Raw genomic sequence first — 2,265 nt, forward strand, 5'->3', positions numbered from 1 at the left:
ATACAAACATATTTACAAAGACACACGTATGTATGCGCGCGCGCGTGCGTGCGTGCGTGCGTGGGGGGTTCCACAATCGCCAATTATTTCAATTACTCTTGTGAGGATATTCACGTAAATCATTTCTTTCATTTAATCCCCATTTTAATTTTCGTAAAAGTTTCCAAGTACCAATGAGGCTTTTTGGCACATCTTCAATTTTCCCCATTCATGAGAGGCGCCCAGCCATCATTCATCTGAGAGTCCATCTACAGAATGTCCTCAAATTTCTATACAGCATATTCTGCCTTTTTTTTCTTCAAGTATATAAGCAACAATTTCATTCCCGAGCAACGCCGGGTGCCTCTGCTAGTTACCTATAAAGACAACTGTCCATGCATCCATGTGCACATGCTAATATTTACAAGCAACATAGATAATGTCTACACGATACACGCGTACACACACTAAATCAGGGTTTCCCAGCCCACCGGTGGGCGATTTCAATTATCAAGTGGGCGATGAACGAATTTTTAGGAAATGGTGGGTGATCTAAAATTTTGGTGGGCGATAAAGGATTTTTGTTAATTAAGTATGTTTTCCCTAGTCTAAACTTTGGAAGTAGTATCCAGCTGTCCTTACCAGTGAAATAAACAACTCTATCAATCTGCTTAATGAAACAACTCTATCTATCTGCTACCTAGCTATCTCACTCCAATGAGACAAACAACCCTTCAGTCACCGAAATAAAACGCCTACACAGCGGCTAAACATCAAACGATTATTTTGGCATAAATAGAGTGAGTAGCTTCAAACGATTTCGCCAGTTGACCTTTGGCAGACCCAGCTTGCATATCGTCGTTTCTCTCCTCTGCCACTCACACACTCCTTATACTTCTGTATTGCCGCTTCATGTATGGAAGACATCACTGAACGAACTATAATCTCTTGTCCGCTCGTCCTTTCACTTCTGCCTTCGTCCGTTCATCCTTATCGTATGCTATAACAATCCTTTTTTAGAGCTATTCTCAAATCAGATCAGAAGTAGTGACCAGAACCATTAACCACGTCACTACACTTGCATTGGATGCACACACATCCGCGTGCATCGCGAATTTCTGCGTTTGCCGATTCCGCTTCTATGGATTCTTTTTTCGAATTTTAATTTTCCTGATGCCTCCGTTAAAGAAAACTTGTCGCCAGTACAGCATTAATTATTTATCATATGGATTTATTGCTTCTTCTCAGATCTGTCAATTACCCATGTGTCTTCTTTGCCAGCAAACTTTGAGCAATGAAGCTATGAAACCTTCACACTTGAAATATCATTTTGATTCCAAGCATTCCAACAAAAAAGACAAACCATTGTCATATTTTCTGCAACTTAAGGCCTCTCTCGAAAACCAGAAAACAATGAACACGATGTTTACAGAAGCAACTGTACAGGAAAATGATGGTATGATTGCGCCGTACAATATTGCATTACTGGCGGCAAAGACCGGGAAGTCCTACACTATAGGAGAAACATTGCTTCGACCTGTCGAAGTCTGACACAATTACCAAGAAAATTCTACTTAGTAACAATACAATTTCTCGACGAATAGATGAAATGGCCGCCGATGTCAAACATCAACTCATTCAAATTCTCCAGTGTTCTGAATTTTCTATACAAGTGGATGAGTCAACGGTTATCGATAACCAATGTGTGATGATGGCTTGTGTTCGATATTTCAGTGAATACCTCCAACCTTGTGAGGAAAAGCTGTTCACATAGAACTTGCTGCTTGATTCAAAAGGTACATCTATTTTCAATATGCTTAAGCGTTTCCTTTCTGAATATCATATCCCACTGACCAATATTATTGCCTGTGCGTTTGATGGGGCCCCTTCATGGTTGGAAGATACAGAGGTTTTTTCATCTCTCCTAAAGCGTGAAATTTCTCAACAGATTTTTAACAGCTCATTGTGTGATACATCGACATTTAATGGCAAAAAATATCAATGGTCGGTTGAATGATGCACTGCAGTTGGTTATCAAAACTGTGAATAAACTGAAATCAAATTCCTTGTCTGATCGAATTTTCCGTCAACTGTGTCTGGATAATGATGATGACTTTGTAAGGCTTCTGTACCATACTGAAGTACGATGGCTGTCGAAGGACAACTGTGTTGTTCGCTTTGTTGAACTGTTTCATGTGATCATATCTTTCTTTGAAAGTACTTCTCTGTTGGCTTCATTGATTGCTGCAAAGCGCGATATTTTTCTGATATTCACTAAATTTAATG

The 2,265-nt window shown here is 39.6% G+C and overlaps 1 protein-coding gene across 1 annotated transcript in view; it reads left to right on the top strand.

The window, feature by feature from the left end:
- LOC106879377 (zinc finger BED domain-containing protein 5-like) overlaps positions 1–1,530 on the top strand; it is a 14,009-nt gene extending 12,479 nt beyond the window's left edge. The window contains exon 2 of the mRNA XM_014928904.1: positions 1,228–1,530. Within this exon, the coding sequence (XP_014784390.1) occupies positions 1,228–1,530 (303 nt within the window). The remainder of the gene's footprint in view (positions 1–1,227) is intronic.
- The last annotated feature ends 735 nt before the right edge of the window (positions 1,531–2,265 follow it).

This window comes from Octopus bimaculoides, chromosome 24 (genome assembly GCF_001194135.2).
Source record: "Octopus bimaculoides isolate UCB-OBI-ISO-001 chromosome 24, ASM119413v2, whole genome shotgun sequence".
Classification (NCBI taxonomy): domain Eukaryota; kingdom Metazoa; phylum Mollusca; class Cephalopoda; order Octopoda; family Octopodidae; genus Octopus; species Octopus bimaculoides.